At 43.0% G+C, this 17,307-nt stretch overlaps 1 protein-coding gene across 14 annotated transcripts in view; it reads left to right on the forward strand.

Moving 5' to 3' along the window:
- Window positions 1-17,307, forward strand: part of EPB41 (erythrocyte membrane protein band 4.1) — a 698,787-nt gene that overhangs the window by 385,887 nt on the left and 295,593 nt on the right. For all 14 annotated transcript variants that reach the window (XM_069224160.1, XM_069224170.1, XM_069224159.1 and 11 more), the window contains one exon: window positions 9,948-10,100. In XM_069224160.1, the coding sequence (XP_069080261.1) occupies window positions 9,948-10,100 (153 nt within the window). The remainder of the gene's footprint in view (window positions 1-9,947; window positions 10,101-17,307) is intronic.

Below are 17,307 nucleotides of genomic sequence, written 5' to 3' on the forward strand. Positions count from 1 at the left end.
GAAAATGTCCACCAATAAGGTAAATCCTAATGCGTTCCCACCACCCCATCTGATTGCAAGTCTTAAAGAGCAGAGTTCTTTAACAAGCCCATCTTTTCCTAAATTAGCTTCGCTCTGCGGTCTCAAACTACCGGCTGACTTTCAGGCCATGTCTCTCATGTCCCGTGGGACACAGTGGTTCAGGTTTTACCAGCAGTTCTTGATGACCTCCAGGCGTCCCTGACCGAAACAATCCACGATGGCCACAATACAGGTGAATTTGTAATCTGCTCCGGCTTAGACACGACCGACTGTTTAGGTCAGGCAATTAGTACAAGTATGGTACTTAAGCGCCAAGCCTAGATGAGGCCTGCAGGCTTCTCCGAGTATGTCCAAGGATTCCTAATGGACATTTCATTTAATCACTCTCACCTGTCCGGTGAGAAAGCCGAATCTGTGCCTGATTTAGATTTTGATGGTGTTACTACAAAGCCGCTTTGGTTGCTGACCCGAAAAGATTGTCAAGTCTGTGGTGTTCCTCCCGCCATATTTAGATGTTACAGCTCTGCAAGCGGTGGACTGGCAAGGGATTGCTGATGGAGGGAAACAGCGGTGGCTCCCAGTGGACTTTGTACAATTGCAGGGTCTATGGAAGAGAGGTAACTGATACCCTGTCCCTTAGCCATATGTGTCCCCCTGAACTGCACACAACACACCACATACATACCATCATCTCTAACTTACAATTCCAACATTACACAAGTACATACCAAAAACACACATTGAGCTACATCCATGACACAACATATATTCACCATTGACACTGTACCCGCTCACGGCACAACCACAACAACTACACACTCAACTACACCAACAAATTCAAGCAAAAGCACTACACACATCATATTATTCACCTGAATCTGTCACACGTCAACACATACACAACATTGATCTCAAATGCAAGTGGCACATATACAGACACAACCAAACCACCCACTCCAGCTCCCTCCACTTCAACAAGCCAATCCACACACATACACACTCACATACACAACCGATGGCACATACCTACCAGTACAGGTCCCCTTGCAATGTCCCTATATGGATACTGTTAACAAGTGTGAACGCACTGTCATTGTGGTGCCAGGAGTCATTTGTCAATGAATACTGACACCACAATGACGTGTGCGATATGCGTGTTGTGCCAGTGTGTCCCAGCCATGTGTGACACATCCAATGTACCCTGTCAGTGCGGCATCCCTAACTTCAAGTCCTGCTGTGGGAGGGGTTGTGTTCTTCGTGGGTTTGTGGCAGCAAGGACAGCATGTGTTGTCCAGCTGGGTCCAGTTGAAAACAGAAGTTTCCACAAAAGCTGTTTGTGATGTCTCAGTTGAACGTAAATTTGGTTCTGACCTTTTTAATGTGTACTGTCTTAGAGCCAATGCACAGTCGTATGTTATGTCTCCTTTCCTTGCAGACGGTCTTACACCTTTTCACTTCAAACAGGGTAGCACCCTTCCGGCATTCTTTGGTTCAGCTCATTCCTCGAAAGAGAAAGAGGAAATTCACCGCTTGGACCACAAGGGAGCACTCTACTTTTACCTAGATGGCACCAAGGAGCATCTAGTGGAAATTAGATGCTTGTGGGTTGTCTGGGGCAATAGGGCAAAGCAGAGAAGATGCAGACCATCTCTAGATGGATTGTGTTCTCCATCAAGATCTGCTACACGTTGACAAAAAGCAACCTAAAGAAGGCCTACAAACTCATTCCACTGGAGCCAAAGATGCCACCTCTCCATTGGCACCCACATTGCTGGTCCTGGATACTTGTCAGGCAGTTAGTTGATGCCTGTACACATGTTCATAAAGCACTACTCCCTCAACAGTATGGTACATCACCAGTTTGCCTGCTCTGTCCTTAAGGTCTTTGTGGTTTCAACCAGTTCAGACCCTTTACCTGGGGAGGTATTGCTATGCTATATATTCACAATCTGTTCTTAGAAGTGTCCATCAGAAGAATAAGTTAATTACCTTTGGTAATGCTCTGTTGGAGGCATGAGTAGCTGTAGATTCACATGCTCTGCATACTCCTGCCATCTAGTGTTCGAACCAGATGTGTGCAACTTGTTTTTCTTTGAAGAATCCTTTCTAAGTTGTGAAATACTGTAACTCCACATCTTGCTTACAATGCACATGGTCATTGGCTCTATTGTTGGACTGTTTACTTTCCGCTCCCGGGTTCGGATGTGTGATCCCATGCTCTGGAGCGACACCATCATGGTGTTCTTTCAATTCGGTCTTTGTGGTTTCTCTCCGTCCGTCGTTATTATATTCAGTCCCATTTCCCCTTCTTCAGTATTGGGTTGATGCATACGGTTTCGCACAGGACAGTTGTCAAGCCAACTCCAACCCCAGTGGGGCTTCAACCATCTGGGCCGCTTTTTCTTCCATTCAATCCACTCTCGACATTCTTTGCCTGTGATGGAAAAAATGCCCTTTCGATATTGCCCTCAGTGTTGTGCAAAGTATCCTTTGGGTGATCTCCACCAGGTCTGTAATCTTTTACTCTCTCCTCAACATGAGGAGGCCTCTTTCAATGCATGCCTGTCCTTCTGGTCAAACAAGACTGTTCGAGACCGGTGGGCCCGTCGACTCGAGATGTCATGCAGGACCAGATACCTCAAACTTCGTTGGGACCCAGGATGTTGAGACGAACATCATCCTGAGCCTTCAGCCACTGACGAGGAGGCTTTCTCACGCCCCAACCGTATAACACCTGTTGGGGTATGACTCCAGATGTTCTTCTCCACATGGCAACACACCACCTCAGACTAGCACAATTATTGCCTGGAGGTCACCTCCATAACACCCAACATGCCATCCTGCAAGCGTACTTTCCTCTGAACACCAACGCTTTATCAAGAGGTGACAAGCATCCTTATCAAAGGGACCATTGAGACTGTGCCACAATACCTACAGGGCTCAGGGGTGTATTCCCTCTACTTCCTCATTCTGAAGAAGGATGGGTCCCTCAGGCTTATTCTGGACCTCAGGCCCCCAAACGAAAACATCCTGTCAAAACACTTCCACATGTTCTCTCTTCAGAAATGAGAGTCCACTCTTACAGCTAGACGACTTGATAACTGCATGCAATCTGAGATGCCAAATTTCACATCTCGATTCATCCAGTGCATCAGCACTACCTCCAGTTTGTGGCAAGTGCCAAACACAACCAGTTCAAAGTGCTACCCTTCAGAGTCACTACCTCACCTCATGTTTTTACAAAATGCCTTGCAGTAGTAGCTGTGCACCTGTGAAGACAGGCATCCATGTATTTCCATGTCAAGATGATTAGCTGGTAAAGAGCGCAACGCAACAGCAGTGCTGTGCGCACATGGTAACCACTGTAGACCTCTTTCATGAACTGGGCTTTACCATCAATGCTATAAAGTCCCATCTCCAGGCCCTTCAAATCCAATGCTATCTGGAAGCCATCCTCAGAGCAGAGGGTGGCACAACCTATCCCAATCCGGCAACGACCAGTCCTTTAATGCTTTGCTGCCTCTTTTACAGCCAAATCAACAGGTCGCAGTTAGGACAGTCATGTGCCTCCTAGGCATGATGGCTTCCTGCATGGCCATATTACACCATGCTAGATTACACATGCGTCCATTGCATGAATGCTTATCGCATCAGTGGTCCAGGCAGAGAGTCAGATGAAGATCCAGTGTTGATGAGCCGCCGCTCTCTGCAGTTGTGGGATACCAACAATTTGTTGCATAGGCAGCCTTTTCTCGACCCGATTCTGCAGATTACCATTACAACAAGCAAATTTCTTGCTGGGTGAGGGGTGCATCTACAAAACCTGACTGTTGTAAGTCAGTGGGATGTCAGTCATAGGGATCTCCACATCAACCACACGGAGCTGTTACCTGTCCATCTAGCCCTCAAGGCCTTCCTTCCCCACATATTGGGCAAGGTAGTCCTTGTCTGGACAGACATGACAGCCATATACTACATATAGAAGAAGGACAGCACTCGCTCTCCTTTTCTTTCGCAGCTAACTCGATCCATCCAGTGTTGGACTCTCCACCACAGTATCCATCTGATGGTAGAGTACTTCCAGGGAGGCGACCACAACTTTGCTGACCTCCTCATCAGGTTACAACAAGTCCAAGAGTGGGAACTTCACCAGGGAGTCTTCCTTTGGTACTTCCAGCACTGGGGATCTCCGAACGTGGTCCTCTTCACCACAGCAGAAAATGCAAAATGCCCAAACTTGGCCTCCAGATTCTCACACCCACGGTCCATGAACACTGCACTGTGGATGAACTGGTCAGGGATATTTGCAATGGTTTGTCTGTTACTGCCTTTCAAACCCAGATTGACCTCTTAGCAGCCAGTGTACAATACATTATTATCAACCACATCTCCAAACGTGTGGACTAGCCTTTACTTCCATTCATCTTCATTTGGTAGCAGTGGCTACTTATTTGCAGAATAGGCAACATGTCTCCTCCGGATTCCAGCCGTTAAAACTTTTTATGGATGGACTCAAAAGAGTCATTCCTTCTCGGGTCCTCCCGGCCCTGGCATGGAATCTTAACATTGTCCTCACAAGACTTATGGGTCCCCCCGTTTGGCCCCTTCAGTCAACAATTTCTCTTTTGGAAAGTAGGTTTCCTGGTGACTATCACATCATTGAGAGGTGTCCGTGAGCTCCAAACCTTAACCCTACAAGAACCTTTCCTTCAGGTTCATGGAGATATGGTTGTCATGTGCGCCAAGCCTAAATTTCCTCCTAAAGTGGTCTCTCCTTTCCACCTTACCCAGTGTATAGAATACCAAGTTTTCAATTGTCAACCTGACTCGCTTTCAGAAAGAGCTTTTAATAACTTGGACATCTAATGAGCCTTAATTTACTATGTGGATAGGAAGAAGCCCTTCCAGAAAAATCAACAACTGTTTGTCACTTTTACTGAACTGTGTACGGGAAGGCCTTAACAAAAACAAGAATAGCCAGATGGATAGTTCAATGCATCCAAAAGTGTTGCGCAGAAGCTAAATGGGTTTTGCCTGCTCCTCCTTCCCACTCTGCTAGGAAGAAAGGGGCATCTGTGATCTTCCTAGGGAGCATACCCATAGCAGCTACTTAGTGTAGACCAAATACTTTCACTAAACACTAATGTGTAGAAATAATTAGTCGTCAACAAGCTAATGTTTTGTCAGGCTGCACTTCGTACCCTTTTCCAGTCTTCTGAAACATCCACAGGCTTGCCACCACGTAGAGGAGGGCTGCATTACAGTCTGTGCACAGCAGGTGTATCTACAGTTGCAGGTCTTGGATGGACAATGTTACCCCATGAGCATCTGTTCGTAGCATCTAGTGCTGTAGATTCACATGCGCCCACCCTCCTCCCTGGACACTTGTGGCTGCTGCAGCTCTCATTCCTTCTTCTCTTGCATGGTCTCTTTCCCTCTCCTGCACCAATTTGCACCAGTTTCATCCTCACCGGTCGCGCGGAAAACAATATAATAATGGAACCTTTGACCATGAGCATAGCAAGCAAAAGGTGGAGTCACAGTACCACAAGACTCAAGATGAATTCTTGGACGAAAAACAACTTGCACACATCCAAGGCCATCACTAGATGGCAGGAGTATGCACACTATGTGAATCTACGACACTACATGCCATAAACAGATGATTACAAGGTAAGTAACATTTTCCTTCTGGTGGATGCTCTATCTAACGCAGATTCCTCGCTGACCCTTCCACCACCATGTTCCTTGAACAGGACTGTTTTCAATGTAAAAAGGACCCGGTCTAGAGATTTATACATTGTTCATGCCAGTTTGCCGAAGGGCTCTGAATCTGAGGGTGTGGACGGCGTAAGAAAGCAACTGCCTTCAGCACGCATAAGTGGTGCTTACATGTGGCTTGGCTCACCACTTATGGAACATAAATATGTCAGCGCAAATCTGCAGGAAGCCACCTACTGGCATACTTGGTACTGCTTTCCAGATCTAGTCTGATGCCTGGGAAATCTTCATAAGGTAAGGAATCTTAGGTCATATACAGTTTCCACCAGAAAGAGCATTAAGTAAAATGGATTATGCAGTAGGGTTGGCATTAATGTGGTAAGTTTTTGTCACCCATTCGGTGAGGACTTCTATGGTTTCTGAAGTGTTTTCATTCAAAGGGTTCCTGGAAGACATAAGGCACAGATTGATCTTCAGAATCGAGCCAGTATCAGAGGTGGCGTCACTGGTGGTAAGCAGGCTTTAAAAATGCTTAATCATTGCCTCTGGACCCAACGTAATTTGTTCCTTCACGAATATCATTGTTTTGTGTGTGAGTAAATTATTGTACTCTTTGATGGTTTGAGTAATGTGTTTTGTTGAATTTTAAATCAAAATTGTGAGATTGCAGTTCCTGGTGTAAACATGGTTTTGTAAGAACAGGGTATCTATGTCTACTTTGCATTCTTGTAGGTGCACATCAGAATAATAAACAGTGAGATGGTGGTTGTTTGAAAAAACTACTTGCAAAGAAAGGAGTATGTGCAGAGGCTTCTAGTGGACAGAGACAAATAATTGGTGGGGGCTGCTACTTTGTAGTGTACTTTTCCCTTAGGATTTGGGAAATGTAGTTTTGTTACTGTTAAATGAGTGAACTTTGATACAGCTGCTGAGAAAAAAAAGGGAAGAAAGATGATAAATAGTCCTCCATTCATGTATTTTATTACAATCATAAATTTCATACTGGACAGCTACAACATGTTACATTTAGCTTGCTTCTCTAATATACTGTTTACGGGTATAAGTGCATCCAATAACACAGATGGAAACCTTACTTGTAATCCTAATTGGCTGGCATAAGTAGTCACTCCGAATCTATAAGCATAACACCCACCTCCCATTTTCCCAAAAGGATGAGAGGAAAGGTTCTTCAGTCCTTCCAGAGGAGCTACATAACGAGAAGGCTGCTGGCGTTTGGAATTCTTGAAGGTGCAGGGTCAGTTGGCACTGAGTGTACACATCCCAGTAGAGGCTATCTTTCTGCTTTAGTTTTTGCTTTTCAAAACAGTAGTGTATTCGGCTAAATGCTTTCTAGTTTTAATTTGACTAGTTATTGTTTTTTGAACCAAGAACATTTAAAAGGGACACAAGATGGTGTTGCCTTTTCTTTTATTTCATGTTTTTACATGAGAAAAATGTTATCTCAAAGAGTTACAGGGATTCTATTGTGCATGTAAAGAGAATGACAATGATAGAGGATTAGGAATAACATTTCCTTATCCAGGTGGACGTACAGGGCAATACAACAGCATTATTAACCTTTAGACTCAGATGCTCAGTTTCTGTGTAGCACTCACCAGCCTCATTCTCTAGTTGTTTCAGCAATGAAGAGCCAGTAGAAGGCTTTAGGCTCAACTCCGATAGCACCAGACAAAATTTTAAGCAGAAGAATTGCATATGCATTACGCATTATTGTGAGAGCTTCTATCTCTTCAGACACTTTTAGCTTGCAGTCAAGGCACCAGTTTGTGAAGAGAAAAATAATTTTCATGAAATTATAAATAAAAGAGGGTTTAATTATTAGTACATAAAAACACTGCAGATGTTTTAACACATGATTACTGCTATGAGCTGTCTGTGAGCTGGTCATCAAAGATAGATTTTACTTTTGTCTTCTCAAGTCTACCAGAAATGTATAGGTCTTCATTTAGCAGTCCCATCTCTTTGGAATTTACGGAGACAACAAGATGCAAAGAATGAGGCTAGACCTTTAAATTATGAAAATACACTAGGAGTTTCACTGCTTTCAAGAACAACCATTGAAGCCTTTTCTAGATGTTGTGGAAATCAGCAGCCTCCTGTGTCTGTTAGTAAGCCACCTCAGCAAAGTTGCTAACTATGTTTTAAGCCACAGTGGCCAGATGGAGCTTGCAAATTTTTTTTTTTTCAGCATGACAATAGATAACATGAGGCAGATGTCTGCTCAATATTGTGCAGAATTGATACAAGATTAGATTCCATTACTTTCAATTTTTGAACCGCATGATGCAGTCCTGTTTTTAAGGCAGGTTCTCAGGGCTTGTGCATCCCATAGGCAACTTATGTTTAAAAAACAAACAAAAAAAACAACAATGTAGCTACTACTGCAGTACCGCTGAAATGCCAAGGAAGTAGTTTGTCTTCGAAGAGACCGAGTTGTCAAACAGTCAGGACTTACTTTTGCTGGTCAAGCTGCAGATGTAAAAATCTGAATAAATTGTCCAAGCAGTGTTTTTCTTTTAGAAAAAGTTATTGCTGTTATTTTTTATTAAATATATATTCATGACATGAATTGTATTACCTGACTGCGTACATTAGATTATTTTTTTAACTGAACGGAGCTCTTTACTTACCTGCATAACAGGTAAGTCATGCCAAGTGCAGCACCAGATTGCAAGTGTTTGAGGTTATTGCACTCCCGTACTTGAGCGTCCTGTTGTTTCACTGTGTCACCCGTGCTACACACTGGAAACCGAGCCACAGGCATTGATCACAGAGGTACTTGGGCCACAGGAGATGAAATGTCGACATCCTGGCCTTATAGGTGACACACAGGAGCCAGCCTGATTAGTGTCTGGATAGAGAGATGGAACGTCAGAAGGCCTAGTGGCCTCTGATGTTGACCTTTCACTTAACTAAATTATGTGCATGAAGGGCGGCATGCATTATGACATGCACAGGCACAGCTGCCAGTCACTTCAAGAAAATAATTCCATGAAATTTCAAAGCATACAAGCCACACACTGTCATCATTGCTTGAAGAAAAAATACTTTCAATACATTTTGGGCACAGTGTTTTCTAACTATCCTCAGTCACTGAAGAAATGATGTAGAGTTTGTCTTCTGTGGACAGCCACTTAATCGTTACTGGAGACTGGGGACCACCACTGAATTTTTATTGTATTCCGGAGAACCCACTGAGTCACTACTGGATGTCAGGGAGCCCAACCTAAGAATTTTCGATGATTTGAACCACAAAACAGTACACTAAAAATACAGAAGCGAACATTCCATCAAACAGATTCACAAATGATTAAATATTTGATTTAATTCACAAACAGATGTAAAAAAAAAAAACTTTGAATTTTAGTCGAAAGGTTGGATTTGGTCTAAATCCAATTGAGGCCACTCATAGTCATACTATAATCTGTTTGATGCACTTGCACAGCTCTCACGAATCAATCTCAGGATACAAAAAATTCATTCACAGTTTTCAATTTAACATTTTGCTTCTTTATTTATATAAACCTTATGTATCTGCTAACATTATTTAATTTTCCAAGTGGCCACAAACCTTTTGGGTATGCTTTGTGGACCCCCAGTAGCCCCAGACTCAAGATTAAGAGTCACGGAGGTAGGGTTCAGGCCTCCAATGATCATTGGGTGCATGCCACAATGCAGATTTCAGGCACAATAGCCTCTCAGGACCATAGGGTGCAGAACAGAAAGGCAAGTGATGTGTTATTAAAGGAGCAGTCGGTCTGAGGTGTGTTTTTGTTTTTGTTTTTTTACGGCCTGAGTGGAGTGTCAACCTGAAAAGTGGTTAATTGATCACTAGTGCTATTATTGTCTATAGTAATATGGTGCATCCTGGTGGCTAGACTCCTGTGGACGGTGACACTATTTGGAGGGGTTGTGGGTTTCATGTTTCATAATTGTGTATTGGGTGTGTACTGTCCCTTTCTTTTGCTTATGTAATTGTTACCCCTCTTTTTGGGGCAGTCTGTTAGTTGATTTTTTTTTTTTCTTTCGTCGTATATGGGTGAAGTTAAAATTGCTTATTCTGCTATTGGGGACTATTAAGTGGTTGGAGAACGTTTTGCTTAATGCCTTCACATAATTGAAAAGATAAACAGAGCAGGGCTTGAGTTCTTAGTTGATTAATGTTCTCACCCTTGCATTTTCAGGATTTGGAGGGAGTTGACATTATCTTGGGAGTTTGTTCCAGCGGATTATTGGTCTACAAAGATAAACTGAGGATAAACCGCTTTCCATGGCCAAAAGTGCTGAAGATATCCTACAAAAGAAGCAGCTTCTTCATTAAGATACGACCTGGGGAGGTAATTTAATGCTTTTTGGTTACACCACTTCTTTTCCTTTATCCTGACTTTTGGTTTTAAGGCCAGGGGTGTTCGTAGATTTCAAATTCTCCGAAAAATGTTAAATCGTGGTCAATACTAATGTAGTCGTTTATAGCTACAATCAATTCCATACATGTGATTGTGTAACTGATCTGCATACATTGTTTTAGTTCAAACCATCTACCATACATTGTGAATACAGTATTATAAAGGTTGAGATTGCATCCAGTAAATTATGTCTATAGGCATATGTATTCTGGGTTGTGGAGGGCATATATTAACATTTTCTGTAAATTGGACTAATTGTCCTTTAAAGGCTGCAGCTTAACTAGCTACATTATTCCTATTTCTATAATTTTCTCTTTAAAAGAGTTGGGAAATTTTTAGTTTTGTTACCCATGCTTCTTTAGTGACTTACATAGCTCAGGATTTACTTAATAGAAAAATACATGAAATTAGGGCAGTATAGTCTATAGATAGGCTACCAAAAATATATTTTTGCGACAAATATATTTTTGCTACAAAGTGCGGAAAAAAAAAAAAAAACATTGTTCGATATTGATTTTTATTTTTTAATTCGGTCAAAAACTACCATAAAAGTGCATAGGAAACATATAAAGTGCATGTAAAATGAGAGCATAAAATAGGAACGAAGTCAAATCGGACAAATGACATGAAAAGCATAGCAGCAAATTTAAAACAAAGCTCAAAGTAATGATGACAATGTGCAATTGTGGGGGTTGGAGAGGTTCTCTCAACCAATACCTTGCAACAAAGACATCAGTTAAAAAGGTCCGCTGTGCTAACAGGGGGTGGGGTGTTTGGGCTACCTCAACATCAATATATTTATTCAGATCATAAAAGTAATCATCTGACCTGTAGTCATAAAATATCCTAAAAGCAGTAAAAAGCCATCCAGTGAAAGCAGCAAAGTGCAAATAGTCTGTATAAATACATGTATAGAAGACAAATTTGTCATAGTGAAACATTGTTCTATATGTTTAGTAAAATTGTTCAAAAGTTCCAAGTGTGGGCAGAACCATTTACTGCTTATGACTATTAGTAAAGGTCCACTGAATGGTAATAATTGGCTTGTATCCTTAAGACATATACACATTAATCTTGAAATACTTGAATGGAGCAACAAACACATGTCCCATTAAACAATTACTGAAATATAAAATGCCCTTATTATTTATATAACACGACCACTTAATCAGTTCGGCAAGATGTGAGAGAATCCTGCTTATCTGCACTATTTCAGTTGTCTGGGTAGTGATACGTTTGAATTCCACGCACGCAGCAGGCCACACACAAGCCATTTTTCTAACCATAAGGAGTTAAACAATAAATACTGTTTACCTTTGACGTGGACAGATCATAAAGCTATATTGTTTACTTTCCAAAACATAAAAAGAACCAATCCATGAAAGAGTGGACAGCAGCATCTTAAGTGTAAAGTTTGGAATAAGACAGATTCAGTAGCATTTTTTGGAGACCCAGGCCAAGTCTCAACCTGTGGTGCATTAAGATCAAGATACTGCAGCCATAAATTACTAGGACTATATTAATACAGCATTTGCCCTAACTGTTCCTCAAAAAAAGAAAAATGCTAGAAGTAGGCCTACTGCCCCCTGGTTCTCAAAAGACCAGAGGCTTTTTAAACAAAAGTGTAGACATCAAGAAATGATATGGAGGGAGAAATACTGTGAGACAGAGAAATTCAAATGCAAACAATTTTAAGGGATTACAAGTGGCCTATTGTTGAGAAAAAGTTGGGATATTTCTCAGAGAAAATTAATTAATCTAATAACTCAGTGAAGAAGTTATTTAACACTGTAAGAAAACGAGTCTATCCTGACACACCAAATACGTTTGTACTGGATCAGGGGATGTGTAATAAGATAATTTTTTTCAAGATAAGATGCAGGAAATATATTGTAAATTTACTCCCAGCTATAATTCTAAATACAAAAATGATGTTTCAGATAACCTACAAGCTTCCTGTGGTGCACTTTTAGAGTTCTCACTGCTGACTGAACAAAGGGTGAGTCAGCTTATTGACTCCACCAAAACTGCCTCACCGTCCCCCATCTATCCTACACTAAGCATCAAAGGTAATTTCAGGTCCTCTTACTACACTCCTGAATTTAATCATCCAATCTGGAATTTCCCCCACCGACTAGATGAAAGCTTCTAGTCTTCCTTTATTGGAAAAGCCTTCTCTGGATCCTAAGAAGGCAAAAAATTGCGGACCTATATCCATTGTCTCATTTCCGGGTAAAATATTGGGAAAAAAAAATCTAAATTCTGAGCTGGCAACATTTTTGGATACAATGGCAATTTTAAATGATGTACAGTATGCTTTTAAATAAAAATAGCTCAGACACAGCTTTGATTGCTGATTGTAATGCTCTCAATTTAGGAATTCATAAGACATTTACGCAAATTACAAGCACTACAAAATGCAGCTGCACGCTTGTTCATGAAAATCCCTAAACATTCACCGGTTCTCAAGCTATCAAGCAGCTTCACTGGCTTCCTGTAGCAAAGAGAGTGGCTTTTGAAGTGCTCTGTTTGACCTACAAAGCGCTGTATGGTACAGGCCCTCATTTTATCAGAAAGATCTTTTGCTGGTATAGACCTACCAGAACTCTCTGTTCCTGCCATACTAAATCTTTGGCTGGACGTAGAGTAAAAAGAGTCTCCTAGGGAGGGAGTCGTTTTTGTGGGGTTAGTATCAAATTAAGTAATACTCTTCCTCTGTGTATTAGAGCATCCTCCGCCTGCTTGCAGTTCAGGAAACAATTAAAAACATCCCTTTTTGCACAAAATCTGCTTCTTTAACATCATGGTTTCTGTTTTTCTCTGTTTTATGGTACGATCGCCAGCGCCAATACGCCTTAGGGCATTCGAACGCTTTATAAACCCCTTCATTCATTCAGCACCACCTGCTGCATATTATGGAAATCATAGCTTCTAAAGTACAACTTTGATTTATTTCAGGTAGCCATGTGGCAATCACAGTTGCATTGTAAACCCTTTTTCAGATGGAGGATATGTGTATTCATTTCTATCACCTTTGCAGTTCTCCAAAGCTTCTGATATGTTGCATTTATGTAATTTCCTATTTGTATTGATTTTTTCTTTACATTTTAAGGTGTCTTTGTCCTGTTTTTAAGAGTTCAGACATTTATGGCTTGTACTTTAAGTGCACTAATGGCTTATATCTTTGTTCTGTCCCCTCCTGGTGTGAATTTATACTGAATGTGATTACTGTTTATTTGCTATCTTTATGGACTGTCTTTTTCTTTTCAAAATGTTCCATAAAAAAACTAAAATTAAAGGGAAGTTAGGGTTGATGAGTGTGTTCATAGTGGCAGCTGCATAAAACCTCTAAGTTCTAAAGGTACGATGCTACCTTAACCTTGCCTCCAGCCCTTGCTGCACTAAAGTAATTTTAACTCCCATTTATGCCTTCGCTTTTGGAAGTAAGTGCACGTGTAGATTTGTGGGATTGTGAGACTAAGTAACTGGAGTGACACTGAACTGAATAGGTGATTGCTCACTTTTGTGGGAAGGTCTTGTACCTATATTATGTGTACATGTGTAATATTGAGGGCAAGCTTGATTGATTTATTATGGTTCTGAGGTGCCACAGTACTTTGTAACTTGTTACATATATGTCTGTATATGAAAGAACTCTGTCTTATATTGTGGTGGTTGACATTTTGGGGCTAAACAATTTTGATTCCATGCATTTTTAATGATTATATAGGTCATTCCAGAATAAATTAGATTTTGTAGTGGGAGCTTGTGTTTTTTTAGAGTATATTTAACTTTAAGTGTATAACAGGGTTGTGATTTAATGTTTAGTTGGCATGACTGAGTGGGCACTAATGTAATATCTTAACATTTTCATGTCTTTTTAGGTATTGCACGCTTGCAGCTTTTGGTAGCCTCATCAACTCTAACTTATAAATTTAGTTCAGGCAATTCCATTGTATTTTTTCCTGATGTACAGTTCTCATAAGGTGAAAATTAGTGTAGTGACTTCTGAACCAGCAAAAGGGTGCTGAGAAGCAATCAGCTGACCTGTGCCTCTTCCAGTCTCATTTCTTTGATTGTGATGGATGTTTGGGACATCTGAGAGCTACTCTTTGTACTTTGTACTTGGAAACAAGGAGGCTCTGGGAGCATCTGTCACCTGTCCTCGTCATTCTTAGGTTGCAGAATGGTGGAGTCCAGGTAGATAGGGCAGTTGACACCTGCCCTAGTGCTCTCTTTACTATTGAAACCCAGATACCATGGCAGCAGTTTTGGGCCTCCTATACTTTGAGGGTACTTGAACAATGGACAGTTGACTACTGTCCACAACATCACAATTTTCAACAGGGCTCTAAGTCTGCTATTATCTCTCATAGGCTTCTTTGGGCCACTAAGTGGCTGAAAGTCAGGGGGGGTTGGAGCAACTGACATCTGCTCAGGAGCCCTGATCGCTGTTGTGAAAAGGATGCTAGGTTAACTGTCAGTAACTATCAGCTGTTCCAGTTATTCATTATCCTTATTTGTTTGAGGTTGGAGGAGAGTGGCCTGCTGAAAACTTGCCCTGCCTCCTGTGCGCAGTCAGGGAATTGGCACTGGAACAGTTGGCCTTAAACTCTCTATCTTGGCCAGTGGGGTCGTGGCCAAGATGGCAACCGCGCCGGAAGCTTCTTGGAGAGCTCCGCGCTGGGTCTGGTAGTCATCCTGCTTTCGGTTACTGACTGGTACCGTGATTGATGTGAGGAGACCCGTAGAACCCAGAAAAACTCCAACCATACTTTGCTGGCATCAGCGCCATGTGAGCCTCAGTATCGGCCCTGCGGCCAATGAGTGGTGCGCGGTTTGGCAGAGCCCCGAGAGTGATGGTGGGGAGCCGCTGACAGCTCACTCAGGGTTGCCCAGACTGTTGCCGGACAGCGGTGGCTGTACGTGTGGCCAGGGGTCGTGGCTGCGTTGCATATGGAAGCGCAATGCTGGGGGACTGACTGCCAGCAGATTGGAGGGGGACCCCTAGAGGAGCTGTGTGCAGAGCTGGCCGTTGTGTACGGATCGCGCTCCTACGAAGAATAGTGCGCACCCATTGGCACCCCTATTTGAGGACTACAGATTCAGGGCGAGACACGCCTCACGGCCGCTTTCAACAGCAGTGACACATTGGAGTCATGAACAACGTGTGGCCTGGAAAGCTGCCAGTGCCCTTGTTAGGGAATATCGTGAGAGACAGAAGTTAGACACCGGAGCAGAGGCAAGTACATGGAGAGTGCCTGGTGTATTGAGCGAGGTTGCATGACCACTTAAGGAGATATGTTGGTGCCCGTAGGAGAGACTGTTGCCTAACCCGGAGATCCCCCATGATGTGTGGGGCATTGCAGTGACTGGGAACAGGAGGATGTGCGCACCTAAGCACTCGCAGTCATTTGTTTACGGCCCTACCCTGCTGAGATGGACCTGATTCGCAGTAACTAACACTGCCGTGTGGGTTTCCATGTACCCCAAGGTATCCAGGGGGGCTCCCTTAAACAACACGGAGGAACTGTGAGGCAGAGCTATCCTTTCAATACACCCGTAAAAGCGGGAGAGACACAGCTTGACGAATTGGTGGTGACTGCATATCGACGGTCGCGCTCCCCGCAACACCATGAGAAAAGCATGTCCCACCAAAGTGGTTGGAGATATGTAGCTGCCAAGAGGCGGCTCCACATCGGACCTACCGCACAAGTGGATCGCTTTTGACATCTTGAATCCACACTCCATAGCTTTTCCGAGAAATTTGAGACCATGCTACATGCTATAATGGACACCAAAACCTTGCTGGAGGCCAAAATTGACTCAGTATCCCTGAAGGTTAACTTATTAAGAGCAGGCCATCACAAGTTGGCGGATAGGGTCACACAGGCAGAATCGGTCACCCAAACTCTGCCGCCGACTCTTCAGGCCATGCAAACAAAAATAGTGACTATGCAGGAAGAAATATCTGCTTTACACCGCAGGGCGGAAGATGCGGAGGGACACTTGCGGTGTAATAGCATTCGGTTTATTAGTTTCCCCGAACGGTCAGAGCTTCCTTGTGCCAAACTTTCCTGGAGGAGTGGCTCCTGCACGCTGTGCTGAAAGATAAGACACCTCCCTTGTTCTCCGTGGAAAGAGCTCACCGCATCCTGGGACACCCTCAAAAGGCTGGAGCGCCACTGCGCCCTCTCATCACCCGCTTATTGAATTTCCGTGACCATGACCTCATTCTTCAATTGTTCCGCACTAAGGGTCCCTGGGACTTTGACAACAACACGATCTCAGCCTACACAGAGTATACCAGAGATAGCTCTTACACTAAAGTTAAACAATGGTTGCGAGAATTGCAGATCAAATATGCTCTCCTCTTCCCTGCGAAACTTAAGTTATGGACAATGAAAAGACGCATGTTTTTCAAACACCGGAGGATGTGTGTACCTGGCTGCACGTCAAGTGTCTCGCCGCGAAATTTGAAGCGGAGGAGGAAGCAGATACATGGGTGACACCTAAACCTCTGCGACATTGCTTCCTCAACAGCTGCGGAGCAGGCCCGAGCAGTTGAGGCAGTGGCACAGCATCAAACCAATTAATTCTCGGTTCTTCGCTCTGATATCATGAGAATATCCGGGTCTGAGACTTGCGAATTAGAGGCCTCTTCGGTTTGCAGCGCTGGGGTCCCCCATGTCACCCCTGGCTCCTTATCTGATTTTGTGCTTCCCATATGTCATAAACCGATGAACCACTGCTACTGCTTTTTCTATGTGTGTGTCTGCTGCTGACAGAGCTTCTTAGCTGATGTTGATCTTTTGGAACCCTCCAAACTGGGACCCGGGCCCCAGCGCAGTGCCCTGGAACGCAGTTGCAAGTCACATCTCCACGCTATGCCCACTTGGACACATAATTTTATAAGTTATCATTGCAATCGTTATTTTGCGAATGGGTATGTGTATTGGGCGGCATACCGCAAGGTTTTGGCCATGGGGGGGTTTGTTACTACAGTTGGGGTGTTTTTCAGTCTGTGGGGTTGTTTTACATTGTTTTGCAATGTCTTGTTGGACACAGAGCTGTTGCTAAGGGAGGTATCTATTGTATGGGATGGGAGGATTGTGAGGGTCAGGGAGCAACTGGTAGT

The sequence above is a fragment of the Pleurodeles waltl genome, chromosome 3_1 (genome assembly GCF_031143425.1).
Source record: "Pleurodeles waltl isolate 20211129_DDA chromosome 3_1, aPleWal1.hap1.20221129, whole genome shotgun sequence".
Taxonomy (NCBI): domain Eukaryota; kingdom Metazoa; phylum Chordata; class Amphibia; order Caudata; family Salamandridae; genus Pleurodeles; species Pleurodeles waltl.